The 23,063-nt window shown below is 39.1% G+C and overlaps 1 protein-coding gene across 5 annotated transcripts in view; it reads right to left on the reverse strand.

Moving 5' to 3' along the window:
• Window positions 1-23,063, reverse strand: part of Phkb (phosphorylase kinase regulatory subunit beta) — a 172,927-nt gene that overhangs the window by 40,750 nt on the left and 109,114 nt on the right. For all 5 annotated transcript variants that reach the window (XM_028755473.1, XM_028755471.1, XM_028755474.1 and 2 more), the window contains 4 exons: window positions 6,869-6,924; window positions 6,255-6,348; window positions 1,125-1,208; window positions 568-672 (listed from right to left, as the gene is read on the reverse strand). In XM_028755473.1, coding sequence (XP_028611306.1) covers window positions 568-672; window positions 1,125-1,208; window positions 6,255-6,348; window positions 6,869-6,924 — 339 coding nt within the window. The remainder of the gene's footprint in view (window positions 1-567; window positions 673-1,124; window positions 1,209-6,254; window positions 6,349-6,868; window positions 6,925-23,063) is intronic.

Here is a 23,063-nt window from a genome sequence, read left to right on the forward strand (position 1 = left end):
ATCACATAACTTCCCACCATGTACCTGGCACTTTTTGACTGTTTTACACATATTTATTCATTGGTTACTCGGAATGGTTCTTTTATTATCTGGTTTTACAGATCAAAAAGCAGAAGTGTAAAGGAGCTAAATAACTTGCCTGAAAACATACAGCTGGTAAATACAGAGTCAAGAATTGAACAGACATAGTCTGGCTCCAGGTGTTATGACCACAGTTCTACGTCTCTCTTCTCTCCACACAGAGTAGAGTGGAACAGATCTCAACCATACAGTTATGGGTTAGTGGAAATCCTACTAGACAGTCTTCAGAGTAAAATTACTCTGATTCAATTTTTTTCTCAAAGGGAGATAAACCACTAGTATCCTATGAGCACAGTTTTAGACAGCATCACTTCTAGAGAGTGCAGTTTTATTTTAGTGCAGCTACAATTCCAAGCTCTGCGAAGGCACTATTTTATCTTCATGTTTCACTTGGTGTTACCCAGCGTCATGAACACCCAGGAATCCTCCATCTAATGACAGCTGTCAGAAACCAGTGTGAACAAGGTCACCTCTGCTCAGAGCTACCTTTATGTCATCTATGAGCAGCAGAACGTCCTGAGACATGTAGAAATCACTCAGGTCAAAGATGATAGGGTAACAAACCACAGTCTTTCCGAGAATGCGATAAATCTGCAATGGGAAACAGAAAGCAGACATACAAAATACAAGGCATAGTGTTCCACGTCTCAACAACAATGAATACTGATACTTATTTCTGAATAGGCAAATAATAGCTCACAAAGTCCATAAAGAATTAATTTTAAAGTTTTTTGCTTGAGTCAGTATGACAGTAAATTTAAAGTAGAACATTTCTAATAAGGCTGAAAAACCCTATGCTTGAGTAAATATTATTATAAATGTTTTATAAAGCTTGGCAATAACATAGCAGTGAGATGTTCATTTGTTCCCAGAAAGCTTCAATAGCAGGGCACACAGTAAGTAAGATTTATGTGCAGAAAATTGTAATTCAGATAACTGCTTCAAGTACATAATGAAATGTGACAGGGTTGGCCAGAGGCCAAGCATGATTTCTGCATGCAGAATTACTACCCAAAGGCACTCCATGAGGAAAGCACACTCACCTTTGATGTACCAAGGCAGCCAATGGGCCTATCTGGCCTTCCAGATAGACCCAACTTTTCATTGATACCCAGGTGGAAATAAGCCTGTAAGACACAAGTGCTTTGGCTTAGGAATGATAGTTCTAGAGAAGTGATACCAGGGAGACCCATCTCAGACAACAAGCCAGCCAAAGAATTCTGGATTGGGGGCTACTGAGTTTTTCAAAGCAAAACTTTTTAGATTCAATTAGCAACATTCTAAACTGTAACACTGTTATCATACTGGTTGAAGTGTACAACCTGCTTGGCTTTGACTCACAAAGCAATTCAAGAGACAAATGGTTCTATCTATCTATCTATCTATCTATCTATCTATCTATCTATCTATCTATCTCAATCAATCAAATCAGGGTCACATATCTCCCACTGGGTTTCTACTTTCAAATATATTTTATCAAAATGAAATCATTTTTACTGATTTGTTTTCTGATTACATGAATTTCAAAGCATTCCAACCCAAAGTGTTGGTCTTGCTTATTCTCATACCTTACACAATTGTTTGACACTGGTATGTTTGGAAAGGGGTGTGTAACTTACTCTGTAAGTCTAAAGAAGCATCGAAATATTCTTAAAGAACATAAACATGCACCCACAATATACACATGGATCAATGAGTACAAATTTGCATAAATGTATATTCCTATAATACATAATCTTTTTGTTTCCTGGTTATCAAGTTTATTATGGAGGTCCTAGGCAAGATGTACAAACAGATGCATTAGAGGGCAGAAGGGTGCCACAGTGGAATAGCAGTCACTGGATCTGCTATAGGTTAAAACCATCCAATCAGGAAGCCCTTTACCTCTGTAGCCTCCACCTCCTGACAAAATTGGTTCCCAACGATTTGTTATTTTAAAAAAATTCAAGTAATATCTTTGGACAGTATGCAATTGTATCTACAAGATAACTTTTTAGACGTGCCTGACCAAAGAAACTGTACTTTCTTTCTGAAATGTAACAACACCTAGCTTTTCACCTTCTCTCTGGACCTCCCTCCTCTGTATGTTTTGTATGTGTATCTATCTATCTATCTATCTATCTATCTATCTATCTATCTATCTATCTATCTATAGATATAAAATTTACATAGGTTTTTATGTCAGTCTTTTGGGAAATGATATTTCATTTTGCTTTGACACTCCTATATTCAAATATTTTAGGGTAATTTTTCCAGTATACTAAATGTGCGTGGTCTCGCCTTTTTTGTTCCCCCTTCTGCTGAGTATTTGTCCTTTTTGTAACATAGAGAGCTTTACTCTTTGAAGTAAATGTTTACTCAGGTTTCAATGTGAGAAAATCTGAGAACTACACTGTAGAGAGAATCTCTTACAAGCATCACCTGTTAATAAAAACTGATGGCTAATGAGGTGAGGCAGGAAAAATGAGGTGGGACACTGGCAGGAAGAGAGAGGATTCTGAGAAATAGCATGAGAATAAAAAGAGCCACAGGGAGAGATTGGAGAAGACAGACAGGAGAGACCTGAGAAGACTCGAAGGGAGAAGCATGTCAGGACTGAAGGAGAGGTAGCTAACCAAATGGTAGACACAGAGTAGCTTGAATGGGTTAGATAAGTTACAAGCTAGTCAGGATGAGCCAAAGTTTGTGGCCTAAGCATTTAATAATACATAATTAGTCTCAGAGTCACTGCTGTTGGGAACTAAGTGGACAGGAGGAAAATCAAAATTATAAAAAAAATATTTCTATATTACATAGTAGGTGAAACATCACTTCAGTGAGTGGTGTTCCAATAGTAATATATTTTTGACTAGAAAATTTCACAATCAGGTTTGGTATTAACAGGTCTGTACGCTTTATTTAGTGACATTTGCCAGTCAATTTCTGTACTGCTTTCTTGGTGCTGGTATCGTAAATGTGGCCTTTTTGCCTCAGTAAACTATAAAAATACATTCCTTTATCTTTCCTTCTAATTGATTTTATACTTAAATAACTTTAAAATACTTAAATGGGATTGGCAGGATGGCTCAATAGGTGAGGGCACCTGTCTCCAAGCCTGAGTAAGGCTTTGACTTCCTGGGAAGAAGGAGAGAACTGATGGCTACAGATTGCTCTCTGGCTACCACATGTGCGTTGCGGAAGGTAAGATAAATAAATTAAATGTGACGCAAACTTAAAGTACTTCACTGTTTACTCTGTCCAGAATGAATTTGGTTTCGCATGTGTTGACATGAAAAACCTTAAATATTTCTATATGCGTAATCAAACTCTTTCTATACAATATGATTGTGATTTGAAGTATTTGCAAATACCATCATATACAAAACTGATGTTGTATATGTTACGTCGCTGAGCTCTTGTGTTATTTCTCCTTTTGAATTGTGCATTCTTGAGAAGAGTACTCCCTGAGTGCCTGGCACGTCGCTGGTACCAGGAAACACTTGATGGCCAGGTGAGCAAGCTGTTAGGAATGACCGCCCAGCCTACTGTATGGGTATCAGGGACTTTAAAGAACCAGACTGCAGCCCATGACAGTAGAACTGATACTCCTTCCCACAAACAACAGTATGACTAAATTATGTTATATTTCTTTTGGGCAAAAAGTAAAATTAACCAATCATGCACAAGTTAAACTTACTTACTTACTTACTTACTTACTGCCTGCTATTCTTTAGTATAGTATGAGGATTCTCCTTTGTTTTCTGAACCATGACAAGGGAGCTTTGACAGTTAAGTAGGTGGTGCCTGGTAAGGCTGCCTCCATGTATATACACCCATATAACTAGTGGCCAAAACACGTGGAAGTGTGCAAACTGCTTAGAAATACAGACATATTTCATACTAAGTTTGTACTTTATTCAGATCACCATGATGCAAATCTGAGCAGTCGTCACATTACAAGCTTCAAGCAGCCAGGGCAGAAGCCCTGTTCTCAGTTGTCTTTCCTTATACCCTCATTAGTGTACTGAAATAGGACACAGCTTCTCGGAAGGAAGCAGCGACAGCCATCAAGATGTGTGCATCAAAATAAAACTAGTGAGAAGATTTTGTTTTTCTTTCAAAGGCAGACTTACAATGAGTGGTTTTAAACAACATGTCTTAGGGGAGGAAGCCCACATAACAGCTGGTTTGGAAGACAGGATGTACCCACAATCAACATATACTCTTCCATCTTCACACAAGCACAGGGAAGCTGGGCTCTCGGTCATAAACTTGTCTTAAGTCATGTTCCACCACCAAAGTATACATCATTTGCTAACATCATTTTTAAAACAACGAAATGTAAGTCAGGACGTGCCTGATTCAGATACTCAGAATGCTTTCTATTGTCTCTGTGATCCCATAACACGTGGTACACATACCTATTGTAGCTATAATCAGAGTGGACTATAATTAACATTTTTTGTTGTCATTGTTGTTGGTTTTTATGCCATACACATCACTACATTCAGAGGTCATTTAAGTGACCCTCCGTGCTTTGCATATGCCAGGTGTTTGCTGATGAATGGATAAAAGCAACTTTCAAGTGATTTGTTACCTATGCTGACTGGCCTTTTACATATGAATTGCATGTCATCTAGTAGAAAATTACCTACCATTAAAAATGTACCCATTTTAATTAGACTTGAAGAATGAGATTTGAGTTAATTTGCTTTAAGGCCATGCTTGTCAGGACTAACCTTCCTTTCTACTCTGCAGCACTTGCAGCAGGAGACCATGAAGTATCTCAGCTGAAGTAGCCTGTGCCTAGCAGTACAATGGGAAGCTTTGGATTCTGAAATTCCTTTCTCCCATTTTTAAGTCACCTTTTCTTCTTGCAACTCTTCAATTTCTGGTCTCGTTTATCATAAAACAAACCAACACAACGAAAAACAACAACAACAACACAAAACTCCATCCATCATGGGGTTTTCCACTCATGAGTGATTTCATTTCAAGTGTTATCTATTTTAAGAATCCTGTATTATCTTTCTACTGTGTGGTAAGTGGATGGGAAGAGAAGGGATGTATATAAAACTTTAACACATTTAAATATTATGGATTGTGTGGGTCCAAATGTACCACAGCATGTGTATGAAGGTCAGAAGACATCCTATCTTGTCCGGTGTGGGTTCTGGGAATCTATGTGCTCTAAGCGGGTGTGGTGGTAGTACTCTACCCTTAGGCCCACCTCACTGGCCCAAAGGCCTCTGCATTTTAGAGAAGTGTAATGATCCTCTAAGAGCTGGTACTCCTGGTGCCCTGAAACCTAGGTTTCCTTTCATGCTATCTTTTTGGCAAGTCCAGTCTGATGACCATGGACTATGGGCCACTGTGTTTCCCTATTTAATACACACCTCACTTCTCTCAGCCTTCATTCTTAAATAACATCCAAGGCTACGACCACTGTCATTTATAACAATTTAACCTTAATTAGTATGAGAACTTCTGTCAAGCAGTAGGTAGCATCTTTCTGGACTTTTGAAACCAAATATTAAATAAAATGAGGTTATAAGTAACTAGTGGGCTTGATACTTCCATCTCCAAAGAGCAGGTGCACCTACAAACATGGTGCCTCTGCACCCATCTTCAGACTAGTGCACTTTAAAGGTTCCAAGTCAACATTTAGTCTCAACCCCAAGCAGACATGTAACCACATCAAAGCCAGACATTATCATTTACTTTCTTTAGACTCAACAAACCAAACATATAAGAATGATTTTACCTTCTAAAAGTAAAGCGGGGGAAAGGGATGGGGCAGTGATTATCAAAAAAATATATTTAAAAAACTGAGGTTTTAAGGTAATATGAGGGAAAATAAAACAAAACTATAAATGATAATTTTACACATGACCACTAAAATTGAGACTGATTTGTTATTAAAAGTGCTTAGCCAAGGCCAGGAACTGATTTTAACAGGAAAAGAAATCAACAGGACCCATGGATATAATGTACAAACACACACAATGAAAGATTTTGTTCATTTTGTTTTTTAAGTTAACATCTGATAAAGTGGACTAGTCAACTTAATTACCAACTTTAAGACAGCGCTCTTCTCTCAGGATTTAAATTTAACTATGCATTTTGCCTTTGAATTAAGCCCAACAATTTTATTCTAATACTTCTGCAAGGGAGAAAGACACGGAATCACTTACTTTTACAAGCTCCTGCTGAGGCCAGATCTGAATAGGTTCCACCTGCTGAGGAGTCTGAGTTTGAATACCATATGTATTGAGGAAAACTTGAAGGCTAAATAGAGATCAGAGAGATGAGGTGGAGAGGGAAGAAGAGAGAGCTATTTTTAGACAATGCATTTATAGTTCAGGAAATATGAATGAAGGAGGTAAAAGGAACAGACAAGTCTAGCTTGGAACATATGGTAACTCTGTCACTATCTGCAGTACACCATGTACCCCAGAATCCAAAGCCCTCAATAGCTTCTTCCCCAAAGTATTGGGAGCCTTAGGGGCAGTAAGAAAGGCAGGCAATGATTTTGGTAATCTCTGTAACTTATGGGCACTAACTTCTCAAATTAACATCCATTCTTAAACATAAAAACTATACTTCATGACAGGCCACATTGATGATGTCCTAGAAACTGCCAAGTTTTATTTCTACTGCCACCCTCAATATGGTAAACATGAAGCGGCACCCCCCCACCCTCAATATGGTAAACATCAATCAGTGCCCCCTCCACCCTCAATATGGTAAACATGAAGTGGCACCCTTCCCTTTCCCACAGAAGCATAGACGCTCGTCTGCATCTCACCGTTGGCTTTCTGCTACAAGTGCTACATGAACAACCAAGTCATTTTCCAATGGGCCCTGCAGGGGAGAAAAAGAGGAAAGAGAGACATTGAAAAGAGTTGGTCATGCCAGCTATAATGAGAATCCAGGACAATATTAACTATCTCTGAGCAGTTCATTAGAGTGATGGACGCCAGCTGGATCTAAGCACTGCCTTTCTCTTCTCGCCCACCACTGCCTACTAATCAATTTGATGGTGTAGACAGAGTAACGGAAGACTGAGGAGGTAAAGTCATAAATCTCATCACTACTAGAGAGGCTAGCTTGTCAGGGCTTTTTTGAATGATGCATAAGAGTAGCTTGGGGACTGAGAGTAATTTTCCATCATTTAACTCTGAAGGGAAGATGAGGAACTAAAAATAAAAAGTTCAATTTATGTCCTCTCCATAAAAAATGACTGTGAGTTAAAACTGTTCATTTGACATCTTAACCATATATAAGATTATTCCCTTTGCTTTAGCCAATTTTCCTTTGGTACTTGATGTATGTATGTATGTATGTATGTATGTATATGTGTATGTATGTAATATTTGATATATATCAAATAGCTTTTTCTAATATATAGCTCCTATATACTTGGCTATATAACATTATGATCACTAAATATTAGCTGTTGGATTACATGGTTATAATCAAAGATTGTATTGGGTACTTGTTACTTTTGTGAGAAGAGTCCCTATAATAAATATTATACATATATGGTTAAAATGTATGGTAAAATGAACCCAATTTCAAGCCTGCATAAATTAATAGTATTAGGAAGCTCTCAAAGTACTGATCAAATAGAACCACTTCCCAGTAACAAGTCCAGTATCCCCACCAGTATGCTGTAAGATAGCGTGCTGAAAAATCAAGCACACCTTACAATGTTACAAACTGTTACTTAATAAGACTTTGCAAATGACTGTTTCTCAAAGCAAAAAGTTTATTATTCAGAGTCTCATCAAGATTCCTAACAACAAATACAATCATTAAGCTGATAAAAACTAGTAGTTACTTTGTCTCCAGGATGAATTTGTTTGGGTTTCTTAGTAGACAGCACATCAAAACATGCACCTCATCAACAGCAAAGCAGTCATAGACTGGTCAGCTGCTAGCTTCTCTCTGAATCACACATGGGTTTGGGCTAATACTGTTGCCACCAGGATGACTGAGTGTTCAGAGCTAAAACACCTTTATATCTTGAATTACAGTGAGTACTTGGTTAAGACTGACGAAATTGTAACAGTACTGAAATGCAGCATATGACAGAGTTGGAATTCACTGTCACCTACCAGGTGGGGCTAGGCTCTGCGCCTCCAGCAGGACACCCTCTCAGTCCACTCCACATACAGAAAGCGTTCGGCAGGGGTAGCCTCACTACAAGTCCATTCCTCTCACTACCCAAGTCAGAACCATTTTCTTTAAAAACCAATTGCTATCTAAAGATTATTATTTTGCTGTGACATTTTTTTTAAATTTTCTCTGAGCATATAAGCTTTTAGCAGTAATACATATTTCTGCGTTAATATATATATGGAATACACAATGTGCACAGTTTAGTTAAAGATGTTTCTTTGTTCTCTGTTTGAGCGTGTGAGGCATCTGTCTTTTTGTATATAAAATTTCACAGCAATAGATGTCAGATTTGTACTTAATAAATTTGGAGGATGTTATTGTTTGCAAACACATTTAAAGTTGCATAATATGTAATGTATTATCTCAGAAATGTGTATCAATTCATGGTATGAAGTGCTTTTGTCAAACCTTTCATATTTCCTTAGCATCAATATCTACACTATAGCCAAGAGCTCATATGTTAAAAAAAATAAACTCCAAGTTTTCCTTTCCCAGCCCCAGCTCCCCGATTGACGACTCTGAGTAAGACTAATTATTTATTATCAAATGTGTTGTTCACAAGCTTTGGCTCACACCCTGACTATGTCTACCACTTGGTTAGTTACCTTTCTTCAGTCCTTCTTCCTTCATGTCTCCTCAGCATCTCCCTGAGTACATACATCTACCTGCTGGTTTATATCCGTCTCCCTATGGCTCCCTTAAATCTCTCTCTAATCTCCTTTTATTCTCTCACTCTCTCCCAGAATCTGCTCTTCCTGCTAGTGTCCGACCTCATATTTCCTGCTTCAGCTTATTGGCTATTGGCTTTTTTATTGACAGGTGGTACTTACAAGGGATTCTCTCAACAAATTCCCTCAATGCAAGGACTTTGAGCTCCCTTATGTCTATTGTTCTGCCTCATCGCCATTACTGTTTGATAAATGACTGCCCAGGCAAGTCTCCCAATGTCTCAGTGTCTATCTGTAATTTGGGAATACTAGGCTTACCAGACATGGGTGTTCAGAATAAAAAGGAAGCCATGTAATGTCTTCACAAACTTTTCTTACGACACAAATGATATTTATAGTATTGTTGTTCATGTGTCTCTGTTGCACTTGTCAATCAATCCTGCTCAGTCTCCCAATGGGAATGGTGCAAGTTCCCCACTACCTACGATGTTCTGGGTCCAAATGAAGGAGACACACGTGTGGCCTTACATTTTAATATGTCTTAAACAGGTCAACTGCTGGGTCACTCCCAAACTTCCTGGTTTGGAGTGTTACAGGTAACATGATTTTCTGATTCCTCCATGTGGGAACAGCCCATGGGCTTAGACATGAAAATGTTTTAAGCCAAAACTTCAGCTAAAATTAGACAATAAATCTTGTTGGTTATAGGATTCTTAAGATTCATCATGTCATCCTTCACATGGCATGAATGAAGATTTATTACAATTGGTTATTGATCAAATTAACTCACAAAGGATAGTTGTCTTTTACCTGCTCAAAGAAGGAGCAAAAACTCATCCTTAACTGATCTGTGTGCCTTGTACGATCCACATGAATATCTTGATACTAAAGTTTTGGCTGAAAGATTCATAAATTACAGAATGTGCAGCTCTGACAACATTTATCCTCAGAGACGCTAAAATGACCAACTGTTCCAGCTCCCTGCCTCCTGAAGCTGTTTCCAGAGACTTCCTCCCAGAACAGGTTTAGGAATACCTTGTGATTCCTTAGTGATCTTGGCTCATTCAACCCTTCAGACATATCCAGTCAGAACATCAGTCAAGCCATGATCCTTCTAAATATATAGAAACTGGAAGACAGATGTAAAAGCTAGCTTTTCTAAGTCTAACTGATTTTTCCAATTTTCCTACCCCTCCCTACCCCTTTAAAAAGGAATATATATTTATTCCATTGACCCTATTCAACAGGAAGAAGCCAGGAAGAATTGTCATCGATATTCCTTGGGTTTGAGTGTTTGACTATAGTTATTCTATAAATTATAGTTAGGTTGTCATTTTAAAGTATGATTTGGAAAAGGTCATAATTCTGAATAGGGAAGAAGCTAACTAGAAAACTTAGACTTGGGGATTTCTGTCTTTCCTTTGCTCATCTCTATCCTGTTTTTCCTAGGTAAAAGGAAGAAGGGAAAAAGGGGGATAGAGTAATATTTTAAGAAATTAGATATATGGGGTAGATTACTATATTTATTCTTAAATAAAACACTATGTAGCCATAATCTTACATTGGTAGAAATCTTTATAATTGATGCAAAATTAGAATGATAATTTCTTACATTGGTACAGAATTTATATATTGATACAGGATTAAGGTTTTCATTACTATAAAATCTTTATATATTGATACAAAATTTAAATTTAATTTTGTTACTCTTAGATAGGCAGTGTGCCTATGTAACTCATTTAAGAATGCAAGGCTTAGACCCAGTCCTTCTAATAGCTGCTATTTCAAACTGTTTAGGATGATTAAGTAATTCAAGTTAAGGGCCAAATAGTAATCTCATGATTATATTAGATTCTGATTTAATTATAATAAAGTGTTTTCAATATTATTCAAATAGAAATAGATAAGAGTAGTCAAGATTTAATAGATCACATATACTATATTTAGTCTTCAAAGGCATCAGAAATCCACAGAATATGACATTTAAATTCATTTCATTATTAATAGGTTTTTGGCTAGAAGACATGTGTACTCCTGACAGTATCCCCTTCACAGTTCAAAGAAGATATTGAGCATCATAACCTCCATATAGAATTGCTCCAATTGTGGCAAGGTTGCCGTTGGACAAGAATTGTCCTAATTCATCTACAGACAAAAAAAAAAAAATACTGTCCAAAAAAAGAACACATAGTATGAGATAGTCAACAGCTTTGCTCTGCCAAGACTGGGTAAGCTAGTCCTTCATAATTCCCGCTTCACTTAAGGTCTGTCAGATGGTTCTGGGCCAGAAGGCTAAAGACAGATGCTCCAACATTTTAAAGAATAGGGGAATGTCCGAGTAGTCAGCTGTCTCTACAATTGTTTAAGTTTTAGAAGCTATGTTTTTCTGCTTCATATACATTGAGGTAATATTTAATCCGTTCTTGGATCTCTGACAGGGTGGAAGACTAGTTACAGTCTCATAATCAAATTTAAATTGTTTAACATTAAGGAAGATGATCTAGATTTGAAAGGCATTCTCACATGGTAATACAAGTTAAAATCAAAACATAATTCAGGTATAGAATTGTAAATTGTTTAAGTTAAGATAGATGTTAAAGTAATATACATAAATTGACAAAATTAATAGACTGGACATTGTTAGTGTATATCATATCTTATAGTTTACATAAGTGTTATAACTATGTTCAATGTATATCTGAGAGAAAAGGCCTTTTTAATGGATAATAAGGAGTAAATGTTGTAGATTTGATCTAATATTATTCATATTATGTTAATTGAGTTGCCAATATTACATGAAAATCCACAATGTCTGCACAAAAGATGCTGAGGGTCCCTGCCCCCAGTTGGTTTTGATTGGTAAATAAAGTTGCCTGTGGCCAATGGCTGGGCAGAGAGACAGAGGCGGCACTTTTAGGAGTCCAAGGCTAGGGACAGAGAAAGGAGAGGAAGAGAGTTAGCTGCCATGCTAGGAGACAAGTAGCTGCCATGGCTGAGAAGTAAAGGATAGAGAGACAGCCAACATATAAAAGCAAGGGAAGAGCGACCCCAGCCCTCTCAACCCCTGACTAGGTATAGGGCAACAACAATAAAATATAGATTTTAGTAAGCAATAACTCAGGAATATTGGAGAGGCGGGGTTAGCCATGTGGAGGTTTGGGAGTGGCCCAGACATTAAACTGTTTAAGACATATTAAAATATAAGGCTACGTGTGTGTGTGTGTGTGTGTGTGTGTGTGTGTGTTTCATTCAAGAACCCAGAACATTGGGATGGGTAGTGAGGAACTCACGCCACTGCCACTGGGGTGATTTGAGCAGGATTAACTGATAAATGCAACATGTCTCCTCAGTTACTTTTATCTCAATCAACCTTTGCTTACTAATCCTTACACTGGAAATAATGAAAGTCTACTTTACGACTGGGGACATAGCCCATTAGTAGAGCACCTGCCTAGCATACACATGACCATAGACTCAATCTCCAATGCTAGGAAAAAAAAAAACAGAAAAAAGCTAAAACAAAACATCTACTGTATATAATTATGATAGCCACACACATTTAACACTGGAATTGAAGATCACTAATTCTACCACACATCTGGCATCACTCCAACAGCTTCCTTGGTTTTCTGCTTCACACTGGCCTCTACCAGTCTTCTGTATTCATAGCCAAGTTACTGTTCTTATGTCACTGACTTGCATGAAGGTGGTTGCCAAAAATATTTGTTGAATAAACGAAGAGAATACTGGGTAAGAGAATGGAGATTCCTATGTAGTGTTTAGGACATCTACCTTTTTCTCCAAACTAGTGTCTTCCAAATAAAGCCAAAACTTCAAAAGGACTTTTACAAACTAGATGTAACTTTCATGTTCACGTTAGAATACTTCACTACAAAACACTGTTACTCTCACCCATCTTAAGTTTCGGCCTAATGTCCGTCATATTAGGACTGCAATTCTCCTCTCTGTCTATTCACATCCTGACTCTTTTGAGTCGGTCTCCTCTAAATATGGCTCTGAACATCAGAATGTGTGAATATCTTCCATTTCTGCTGGCAAGAACAGGTTCCTATAACAGTCACTGGGTGTTGGAGATTTGATTTGTGCTTATATGGGAATTCATACGACTGCAGCAAGACTCTGTCAACAGTTGGTTTCTTGACTGGTCAATAAAAGAGTCAGTGGCCACTGGCTGGGCAGAGGGATAGAGACAGGGCTTTTAAGATTCCCAGGCAAGAAACACAGAGACAAGAAGAGGGAGTTAGACATGAGAGGTGGCAGAACACACCACACTGTGAAGGAGGAGGGTGAGATAGGTGGAACATAGGTACACAGGGAAAGCAGCCCCATGGGAGATCTGCCCAGAAGGAAACAAGCAACAAAGATAAAATATAGATTTAGAAAGTCTTAACTCAGTAATACCAGAGGGGAGTGTGTGCTAGCCATGGGGAGGTTTAGAAGTGCCCAACCACTGAGCTAGTTAAATATACAGGGTGCATGTGCATGTCTTTCACTGGTGAATCCAGAGCTCTTGGGCAGGTTCAGAGCCACATGCATGCCCGGTCGGGAGCATAGAGCGGACTTTTAAATATTTACCACAACAACTGAGCACTCATTGTAGACTACTTTAGGACATTTTGGGAAGAATTATCAGTTTATGAAATGTTTATGAAAGCTCTACATAATGACAGACTAGAAGGACCCTTGTTATACTAGGAATGGACAACGGTAATCATTCGATAGTTTGGAAGAAAGACATGTTTTAGTATTGCTGATTACAATATATGAATCCTAAACATACACAGAAAATGTTTGCAAATATAAACATGGTTATTTTTAACAATAGGGAATGATCATACTAAATGTCTATAAACAATGTAACACATCATGTTAATCATGATAATTAATGTTAACCCCTAATTGAAAATATTTCCATTAAAAATTCTCATGACTATAAACAAAATCAGGCTGCTTTTTTATGTCTCCCACCATAATAACAAACACATTTAACATTATTTTACAATATTAAACACTTTTAAGTAGGTAGAAGAACACTTACAGAATGCCTTTCCTATCAGCTGGGTAGTACCTAGATTAAAATTGCAACTCATCTTACTTGAATCTGAGATGATAATTAAGGCACCGCATGCACATCTGTCTAGATTCAAGTTTTTAAATTACTCAAATCAGGCTAAAGTAGTAGCACGAGAATATCTGCACCTGGGAACTATAAATAAACAGTGTAATAAAGTTTCAAGGGTGTTCAGAGAAACCATAATGAGGGTGTTTCCTTAGAGTGTTCTCTCCCTTGTTCTTTCATTTAATCTAATGCTTTTCAATAGCCAATTCACCATAAGACACAAAAGGTTTTAATTATATAATGTTTTCAGTAGATGTCTCCCAATCACAACAAAATTCACCTAGTTTACCATCATCTCACAAATAGAAAATTACAATGATTACTCAGACCTCTTTCCAGAGTTGTCCCACCCACCCACCCATCCATCCACCCACCCACCCACCCATCCATCCATCCATCCATCCATCCACCCATCCATCCATCCACCCACCCATCCATCCATCCATCCATCCATCCACCCATCCATCCATCCATCCACCCATCCATCCATCCATACATCCACCCATCCATCCATCCATCCATCCATCCATCCATCCATCCATCCATCCACTCATCCATCCATCCATCCATCCTCATTTCTCACACATCTATGGAAAGCACAGCACACTCCTGGCACTTTCTTCCATTTAATGGTTATAATTCATGGTGTTCTTTTCACATGTAGTACACAGAACATAGGCTATATCTTCATATTTATTTGATTGCTGCCTCATAATGATTAAGACTTTCTCACATTTTTAACCACTTAAGAGAAGCCAATTTACTGAACCAAAATCACTAAAATAATTGTGCGTACATAGTGGCACTACTAAATATCAGGTGTTTAATTTTACTTTTGAGAGCTAAACACCCTACCTAACTCATTCAAGGCATTGCTACCACTGGATTATTCCGGTCTTGAGAAAACTATTATGAGAAGAGATCAATAGGCCCGAATTTGAGGCAGAGGCAATGGGAAGAGTGTGACTCTTATTTCAAGATGATGGCATGGAAAGACACACAGATGTTCAGCAATTTACTCACAGGAAGTAATGCTTCCGGATAAGACTTATCTCCTTGTTTTATAGTTTATTTTTGTCATCTGCCCTGGTTTTAGAATGTTAGTATGTCTCAAGAGCCTGCTATGTGCCATGTGTTAGTCAGCACTCTGTTGTACATTCTCATGACAATATTTGTTTTAAAAATTAGGAAAATGGCACTGAGAGAGAGGTTATGGAATTTCTCCAAAGCCACACATCTCAGTAGCAGAATGGCACTTGGCTGCATTCATAAAAGGGCTCAAGTCTAAATGGTGTTGGTTATGGTATATGCTTCACAATTTACGTGCTGCTGCTGCTGCCGCCATATTTTATCCTAAACAGAGTTCTCCAGAGATTCAGAACTCACCTACACATCCACATGGAGAGGAGCAAGATGAGGGACACAAGTGGAGACAGTGTTCACTGGAATGAAGTAGCTTACAGATTATGAATGGGATGAACGGCAAGATGTGTGGAGTTGGGGTGAGCTGTTGACCTGGATGGCTTGTCACCAACTTGACATTGCTACAGTGATTTGGGAAGAAACCTTCTCAGCTGAGAAAACGCTTCCGTAAGATTGGAGTATGGGCAAATCTGTCAGGTACTTTATTGATTAATGACTGATGTGGGAAGGCCTAACTAATTGGTGGTGCCACTGAAAAGTAACTTTTATTCTCCTGATGTAATTGTTGTTTGGGAGGCTTACTCCTTCCATCTGCTAACCTAACCCTAGTCCTGGAAGCTTCTAGCCTCTGTAAAATCTAATCCAGGCCGAGAATGTTTTCAGCCCCTGAGACTTTCTGCGGAATAAACTCACCCTTTCGAGCTCTTTCAGATCTCTGGCTGACCAATTCTTCTGGCTCAAACCCCCCTCCCAGCTGATTTCTTCAATCTGGCTTTTCTCTTTCGGCTCTGGATTGCTCTGCTTGGCCTCAAACTAACTCTAGCAATCTTTTCTAATCTTCTGGCTCCTTCTCATCCTCTTGATCATTATCTGCGTCTAGCTTGTTCTCACTTCAGTCTGTCTCTGTAAAACTGCCTCCTTCTCCTTCTCTGGGCTGCTCTCCTGTCCCTCTCAGCTCTGCTGCTCTCCGTGAAGTCTCCTGTATTCCTGTACTGTACTCTCTCCCTCCTGTACTGTCTGTCTCTCCCTTAGTAGCTTCCCTTTCTTCCCTCTTCTCCTGAGAGTTGGGCGTATCCTATTCTGTCAAATTTTTCTCTGATTTATCACTTTTTCTGTCACTCAATTAAACATCATTTTCAAACATGGGTGCTTTCTTCTGCAAACTAACTTTACTTTCATTTGGGATTAAAGGTAAATACTAAGGGCGTGTCTGTATTCCAACTCAAGGGATTAAAGGCGTGTGCTAAGGGCTGAATCACACCTTAACTAGAAACAGGTTTGAATATCTTGTAACAGGCCCCTCCTGGGGAGGTGGTCCTGAGTGGTATAAGGAAGCAGGCTGAGCCAGTCAGTAGGAGCAATCCAGTATACAGTGTTCCTCCATGTTTCTGCATCAGTTTCCTGATCTCGGTTCTTGCTCTGATTCCTTCCCAAGTTGCTTTCAGTTATGCTTATCACAGCAAAAGAAAACATAGTAAAGCCGGGCGGTGGTGGCGCATGACTTTAATCCCAGCACTTAGGAGGCAGAGGCAGGCGGATTTCTGAGTTCGAGAGTTCGAGGCTAGCCTGGTCTACAGAGTGAGTTCCAGGATAGCCAGGGCTACTCAGAGAAACCCTGTCTTGAAAAACTAAAAACTAAAAAAAGAAAAAAAAAAAAAAGAAAACCTAGTAAGACAGCTGGACTCAGGAGACAGAATCTACAGTTCTAATTTGAATCTGAAGTGTTGATATATTTCCAATCCAAAGGCAAGAAGACCCAATAATCAGAAAGAGCCTAGAGGCAAGAACAAAAGCTAATGTCCCAGGTGGTTCTACCAGGAGAACCTTCCTCTTACTTAGAAGGTTAGCTTTCTTCTGTTGAGGTCTTCAACAGATTGGATATGGTCTAGCCACAATAGGAGAGACAATTGAGTTTATTTAGTGTTTGGGCTTAAATATTAATTTTACTCAGAAACACGTCATAAAATCACCAGAATGATTATCCAAATATCTGAGCAGTGTGTTCTAGTCACACTGACACACAGAATCAGCCATCAGGTGGTTACAGGGAAGTCAGCATTGGTGGAGATAGGTGGGCTGGTGTCAAGTCCCACCAACAGCTACATGGGATAAGGGTTTAAGATAACTTCAAGTACTGCCTGTAAAACACAGTATTTTTTTTAAATCTGTTTTTGAAAGAACATAATTTAGTGCTTGCCAATTAAATTAAAAATCAATTCTACTAGATAATCTATACAGTATGGAAAACTCAATTCTGAGCACTGTCCTGAGCTGTGTTCTAATTTGCTCCCTTTTTAATATACCCTATACTGCAAAAATAATCCTCTGGGGCTGGCCTTTTACTAAAAGAAAGATAAGAGAGGAGAGAGAGGAGGAAAAAAAAATTCAACAAGTAAGTCCAAGGCCAGTTTTGTCTCAAGGGCAGTGTATTCTCGATACCCTGCTCCTTTGCTCTGGGGACTGCAGACACCCATCTGTGCTCATTAGACTTCGTCAGTGGGGCTTGTGAGCATTCAGCAGTTGTCATTATATGCAGTTTTCAGCAAAACCTCATTAGCTGAAGAAACCAAGCAGATGCTTTGTCCATGTCAATTCCACAGGAGATACAGAACCGCAGAGTTTATCCTCAGGAGCTAAGGACCACACTATAAACAGGCACGACAAGCCTGGGATGAATGGCATCCTGTTCTGCCATTTCCAGCTAGGCCAAGGCAACAACATGGAATGACCAATAAAAAGAGGAAAGAAAAATAGCATGTTTGAAAGGCTAAAACTGTCTGAAGAATAGAGTTTGACAGGTAGAAATAGCCCAAAGGGTCCATATATTTATATATTAGACTAGTGATTCTGTACATTTTCATTTAAAAGTAAGAAATGAATTTTAAAAAGTACTGGTGGATCTCAGATGCAGTTTCCAATGTCCAAAGCAGGCAAAGCTTACTGACACTTCCTCCTGTGTCTGCAATTATCTTACAAAAGAATGTCAGGAACTTTCACACACACACACACACACACACACACACACACACACACACACAGAGAAATTGATTTTAAAACAGTTTTTACCTCCTTCAAAAGCACTTACTGTCACTTGATGCTTCTATATACTTATCTTAAAGAAATGACAGAGCTAAAGGTCTCGCTTCCTTCCCAGAGACTACAATAAAGTAGCTACAAGGACCCTGGCTGGAGCATCCAGCCATGGTCCTCACAGCTTTGATTAAACCTAAGGAAAGGGCAAATATTGCAAACCAGTAGACATCGATGGGAAGGACCGACCTAAGAGACACCTGTAAATGGGAGAAGAACGGTGGGGATGGACAGTGGAAGTGCCAGCTCCTAAAGCCCAGTCATTCCACTCTTGGGTTTCTGTGTCACTTAAAAGGACTTCATATTGTTGTGGTTCACACCAAAGAAAGATCTCTAATGGTAGGCAGGGGAAAACAGAGGTTAGACACATGAGGTAGAAAAGCAGCGAGTACAACAGGAATTCTTTTGAGGGTTTCTCTTTTGAGTGCTTGTACTAACTACATTAGTTTTCTGTGGGAAAAATATGCCACGGTGGTGGTGTCTCGGAGACTTTCCACGCTGCTGGTCCCACAAACAGGTGCAAGTCTAAGGTTCCAGAGGCTGGAGGCTTTGGAGACAACAGGCCCCAATGACACAAGAAAGTCCTTGGTTCCAAAAGGGTTTATTATCATGGTGGATGGTCGATGGATCTGGATGTACCCCCCTGAAACTCAGGGCAGTCCTGAGTTAAATAGGGAGGGAGGAAGGGGGAGGGTCTGGGGAGGAATGCTTAATTTGCTCTGCCCTCTGGCCTTCATTAATATGTAAATCCCTAGGGCCTGAGGCCTGTAGTCACACCCTCTACCTGTGCACTTTGGAGGGGCTGTAATGGCCTATGTGACTGAACAATAGGTCTATGGAGATGAGACTGCAAGTCAGGACTCTGGGTTCTGGGGGCGTGGCCAAACGGCTGCCGGTTCTCACTTAGAGTCTTAGGGTTCCAGGCCCATGCCCAACCATGAACCAAGATACCTTTACACAGTCCCACAGTTTTCTGGTGTCTGAATTAAAAATGTTAGGTCCTCTAGTAATAGAGGTAGAAGAGGTGAGAGAAGTCTGTGTGACATACAGGATGGCAGGCCTTCATCTCAGCCAGAATCCCAACTTTAAAATGTTGAAATCCTACCTCAAATTTTATCTGAAATAGATATTAACATGATAAAATCAGCAGTCAACTTGACACATGAAGAAACTATGTCCTAGAAATGGGAAATGGCTGAGCATCCATTAACATTTAAGGTGGAAGACCCAGAGCAGAAGAGCTCGGGGCTCCATCCTGACCTGTCCTGGATTCTGAGTCAGATTACTGCTTGTTCAGAAGTAAACTCATGTGTGTCTGTGCCTGTATGTGCACATGTGCATGTGTGTGTGCACACATGTTTGTGCATGTGTATATGCACACATGTGTGCAGGTGTGTATGTGTGTGTGCATGAATGCATGTACAAGTGCTACAGCATATGTGTGTGTGAATGCACTCAAATATGAGTGTCCATGTGTGATTAGGTCAGAGGCTTTGACTACAAAAAGGACTGTGCTAAGCAAAGTTCTAGTGAAGAACATGTTAGGTGGAAGGTGCATAATGGAAATGGTACTGAAGAAGAAAGGTTGAAGTATTTGAGGAGAACAATATGTCTATGGAACAACAGAGTCTTGGATCTGTTGCCTGTGTAACCTTAGAGATGTCATTTCTCTTTCAGTTTCAGTGTCAACTTCCTGCCTTATAAGATAGAAGGCACTAAACAAGGACTAAACACTAACATGCTATATTGTGATACAGGCAATGAGCCTAAGGATACTACACATGATTTTGATTTTTCTTAATGAGTGCAGAAAACTAACTGTACATCTGTTACAGAGATGAGTAGCTTAACGGCTTATACAGCTGTTTCAAAAGAGAAAGAAACAAAACAAAACCACATCTCCAGTTGTAGATCTGAGACAATATATTTTAGGAAAGCTTCCCAAGAGTGACTTTCTTTTTTTTTTTTTTTACACCTTTTGTATAATGATACATTTAAATTGTTTTATAATCTCTTGCCTTGTTTTCATTACCTATATACTATAAAATATTTTATTTAGGAATAGCAGAGTACTAAGTAAATAGAAATCATCTAACGTAAAGCAAGTCACATTAATAGATTTAAATGTGACAGAAACATTTTTACAGCAATAAACATCAGAATGTGGTTGGCTCCTATTAGGACCAACTTGTAGAGTAAAAACGATTAGCAGTTATTTGGTAAAGCAAACCTTATGCTGACCGTCTTTCCAGAGAGGTTTAAGAAAGGAGGGAAGATCCACCCTGACTATGGGCAGCACCATCAGATGGGCTGGAGTTCAGAACAAAGAAGAAGAAAATTGGAAAAAGGAAGCTGAAATTAGTCTCCATCTGTTTCTCCTTCATGCATACGAGTGAAACAGGACCAGGCATCTGACAGGATGCCCCCAAAGTGAGAGAGGTCTCTCTGCCACACTCCTCCCTGGATGGATAGTACCCTTAATCTGTGACCCAAGATAAACTCTCTTTCCTTAAGATGCTTTTTTTTGTTACTTTGTCGTAAAAACACAAAAAGTAACTACTGTTCTTGCTAAAGAGTCAAACAAAGAAGTATTACACAGACATCTTAAGAATTTTATAAAATTAGTGTGACAAGTAATTGAGTATTAAGAATGCATCAATGAATATAAAACTTGACTACCAATAAGGCTATAACACAGGCAAGAAAGCTTACATAAGTCTACTTATTTGTAAACTGTTCTAGGACAGACGTGGGATCACATTGTGAACCCTGACATTATGTTGTTTCCTGGAAAAACCTGTTTCTAGCTGTGGTGTGGCTCAGCCCTAGCACATACCTTTAATCCACGAGCTTTCTGCTTATTGCAAACAGGATTAAATAAAATCAACCATAGGTAGAGGCAGAGTAAGCAACCAATCAATAGAGAGTGAACATAAGGAAACACCATAGAGTATAAGAGGACGACAGGAGGGTGGCTACAGGAAGTAGAAGGGACGGACATTCAGTTTGAGGGCCTTTAAGATTATCTAAAGAGAGAGCTTCTCTGTGGGACATCAGCTGAGGAAGCCGGTCAGCTGGTGCTTTCTCTGCCTCTCTGAGTAAGCAGGCTTTCACCCCAGTATTTGGCTCCCTAATATTCTTTGGTAAAATCAAACTATTGCAATTTTGTTAAAAAACAATAGTAAATTTATCATTTTCTCCTAGACTGATCAAGATTTTTCTCATCTCTTAAATATGCAATTTAAAATAAAATTAAAAATAATGCTTATTTAGCTCCTACAGTGAATGACACATCTTAAATTTACGGTCATTTGTGACACTGTAGTCAGAAGTTGTTATTTCTATATAATAGATAAGGAAAGGTTTAAAGTGATTAAATTGTTCAAGGCTATAGTTGAATTGAAAGAGGTAGGTTAGGTATTTATGATGCAAAGACCACACTACATCACTTCCTCAAACACACACACACACACACACACACACACACACACACAGAATACTTAATCTTCAGAAAGAAAATTCATAGAGAATTTATTTTTATTTTTTGAAACAAGATTATAGTTGGTTTGCACATATCAGGGATTTACTCCAAAAGTAAAAAGGAAGAAAGGAAGAAAGGAAGAAAGGAAGAAAGGAAGAAAGGAAGAAAAAAGAAAAAAGAAAAGAGAGAGCAAGAAAGGGAGGGAGGGAGGGAGGGAGGGAGGGAGGGAGGGAGGGAGGGAGGAAGGGAGGAGGAACAGACAGACAGACAGACAGACAGACAGCCTACCCATCCTTCCCTTTGGTTTCACTTAACCAAGAGCAAGTACAGATTTGAGTTCTCCACTTGAGTCTGAATCTGTGCCTGTCTGAAGGCTGCCTTGTGAATCCCTGACTCTGTGTGTGTGTCTGTGTGTGTGTGTGTGTTCCTAACAAAGGGTTTCATCCTGTCTTTATGAACAGCATAGAATCATATGGGGAAGGATTGGGAGACTTTACAGAAATCTTTAACAAAGTTTTATGAGGTATTAAGTCACTGACTCCAAAGGACTCAGATAACAAATAGTATTACAAGAATCACTGTTTATCAAACTACTCAAATCTATTCAACATTATCAATTTATGGTAGATATTCAGTCATATGGGCTTTTAATTTCTGTATTTTCTGCTTTCGGCAAATGATATACATGCATTTGGGATGTGTCAGGGGCATGGAAGAGTGTGTAATTTAAGGTTACAGCTGTACATTAGCTTAGGTTGGAAACATTGAAGGCAAGGGAAATCCAAGGCAAGTAAGGTGGATTGTTGCATTGTCCCCTGAAGGCAAGCTAAAGGAATAGGTTGAGGCCGGGCATAGTGGGCACGTGCCTTTAATCCCAGCACTCTGGGGGCAGAGGCAGGCAGATCTCTGAGTGTGAAGCCAGCCATCTACAGAGTAAGTATCAGGATAACCGGGGATATATAGAGGGGATATATAGAGTGTGTGTGTGTGTGTGTGTGTGTGTGTGTGTGTGTGTGTGTGTGTGTCTCAAAAAAAGAAGCAAAACAAAAGAGAAAAACTGTTTGAATACATAGTAAAATAGTATAAATCATGACTCCAAGTTCTATTGTTAACTCTGGCTGTGACATCCAGTCAAAGTTTTAGTTTTAAAGAAGGAGACCCTTTTATAATATTGAATCACTACACAAGGCCTCACTATGTAGCTCTGGCGGGAACTTGACAGGTAGATCAGGGTTACCTTGAACTCACTGAGCTGTGCCCGCCTCTGCCTTGCTGGGATTAAAGGCATGTGCCACCG

Source organism: Grammomys surdaster, unplaced genomic scaffold (assembly GCF_004785775.1).
Source record: "Grammomys surdaster isolate TR1022 unplaced genomic scaffold, NIH_TR_1.0 126063, whole genome shotgun sequence".
Lineage (NCBI taxonomy): Eukaryota > Metazoa > Chordata > Mammalia > Rodentia > Muridae > Grammomys > Grammomys surdaster.